At 39.1% G+C, this 1,664-nt stretch overlaps 1 protein-coding gene across 1 annotated transcript; it reads right to left on the bottom strand.

Moving 5' to 3' along the window:
* LOC145771008 (protein FAM200B-like) lies at positions 1–1,101 on the bottom strand. The gene has a single exon (XM_082582748.1). It carries the CDS (start codon positions 1,099–1,101, stop codon positions 1–3), a length of 1,101 nt encoding a protein of 366 aa, XP_082438874.1.
* Between the last annotated feature and the right edge of the window lie 563 nt (positions 1,102–1,664).

A 1,664-nucleotide genomic window follows, 5' to 3' on the forward strand; every position in this document is an offset into this window, starting at 1 on the left:
CTAGGCTACAATCTTTCCTCGCGACAGCCATCTAACTTCCGTATGGAGCAAAAGGCTTGAATGTTCTGAGCCTAGTTCATCGCAAAGTTTCGAAAACATTCGGGACTGCAGTGGGCGAGCATTGATAGAGTTGATAACTTTGACACATAAAGATAAGACTTCAGACAAAGATTTTCCTAAATGTTTCGCAACAAGCGCTTCGCGATGAATCATGCAGTGCGTTCGTATAATGTTCGGTACTTTTTCCCTGATACGAGCTACAGCCCCGGAGTGCTTGCCGGTCATTGAAGCTGCACCATCGGTACATATAGCCACACATCGTTCCCACGACGGTTCTGATTGTGAAAAGAAATCACAAAGTACGTTGAAAACGTCTAAACCGGTTGTTCTGCATTGCATTTGATGACAAAACATGAAATCTTCTATCATTTTGTCTCCCCATGAATATTTAACATAAACCAAGAGATGTGCTTGACTGGCAATGTCCGTACTTTCATCCAATTGGATTGCAAAATTAGTTTGATTCAGTCTTTCAAGCAGCTGTGCTTTTATGTCATTCGAAAGTTCATCGATTCTTCTTGAAATCGTGTTGTTCGACAATGGAATTTCTTTAAGCTTGGCTGCACATTTGCCGTCCAAAACTACTTCACACATGTCAATTGCTGCTGGAAGAATTAAATTTTCCGCAATTGTGTGCGCTTTCTTGGCTCGAGCCACCCTTAGCACCACTAAATAAGATCCTTTCATTAATTTTTCGTTCGACACCAAAGATTGTGTAAAAGTTTCTTTTTGCTTTAAATATTCTTTCTTCTTTCTGTCAAAAAAAGCCTGTGGCTTTCCAGCTAGCTCAGGATGTTGAGCCATCAAATGCCGCTTTAACTTGGCTGGTTTCATACATTCATTCGACAATGTTTTGTAGCATATTAAACACTGAGGCTTAGTAACATCTGAAGGACATTCAATAAACCCGAGCTTAAGATACTCCTCATCGTATGTTCGAACTTTTTGTCTCTTCGTCTTCCGGGATGAAACATCCTGAGATTGCTGGGCTTCACATTCCGAATCATTCGACTTATCCTTTCGCTTCAAAAATTTATCCATAAGATTTGAACTATAACACTAAAATTTAAAAACAGAAAAAAAATATCCGTGTCAGTCAGGATATTAGAAAAATCGCAGAGGTGGCACTGCAGCTGACTACCGGTAGCCTACATGTTTGACAAATTTATTTCTGCACAAACTTTTGCAACAGGCTATCGCTTAGCCTCAATTGTTGTAGGCCTACTGACTTTGTAGACTACCGGAGAAAAAGCTGCGCAGAAATATATTTGTAAAAAGTGTTGTCAGCTGCAGTGCCACCTTTGCCATTCTACTAAAAGTTAACACAAATGAATTATCTGATAACTTCGATTCGTTACTATTCTATCGTCCTTTCGCTACTGCTACTCTTATACCTAAACACCGCCCCTTCGCATTGAGTTATTTCTATGTTTTTATCTATTATTTTTATTTTATTTTGAATTATTAAGCTAGGCCTAAGGCCAATTCGAACAAAAATTGAAACTTCAGAACTTCATAACCTTACCACCTATGGGGTTATCTATTTTAATGCTCGGACTGCATAGACCTACAGGTAGCTAACCGAAAAACAGTTTAGCCTTGTA

The sequence above is a fragment of the Aplidium turbinatum genome, chromosome 5 (assembly GCF_918807975.1).
Source record: "Aplidium turbinatum chromosome 5, kaAplTurb1.1, whole genome shotgun sequence".
Taxonomy (NCBI): domain Eukaryota; kingdom Metazoa; phylum Chordata; class Ascidiacea; order Aplousobranchia; family Polyclinidae; genus Aplidium; species Aplidium turbinatum.

Bases quoted from the DNA above. Each gene is read 5' to 3' on its own strand.
- LOC145771008 (XM_082582748.1), bottom strand. From the start codon at position 1,101: ATGGATAAATTTTTGAAGCGAAAGGATAAGTCGAATGATTCGGAATGT.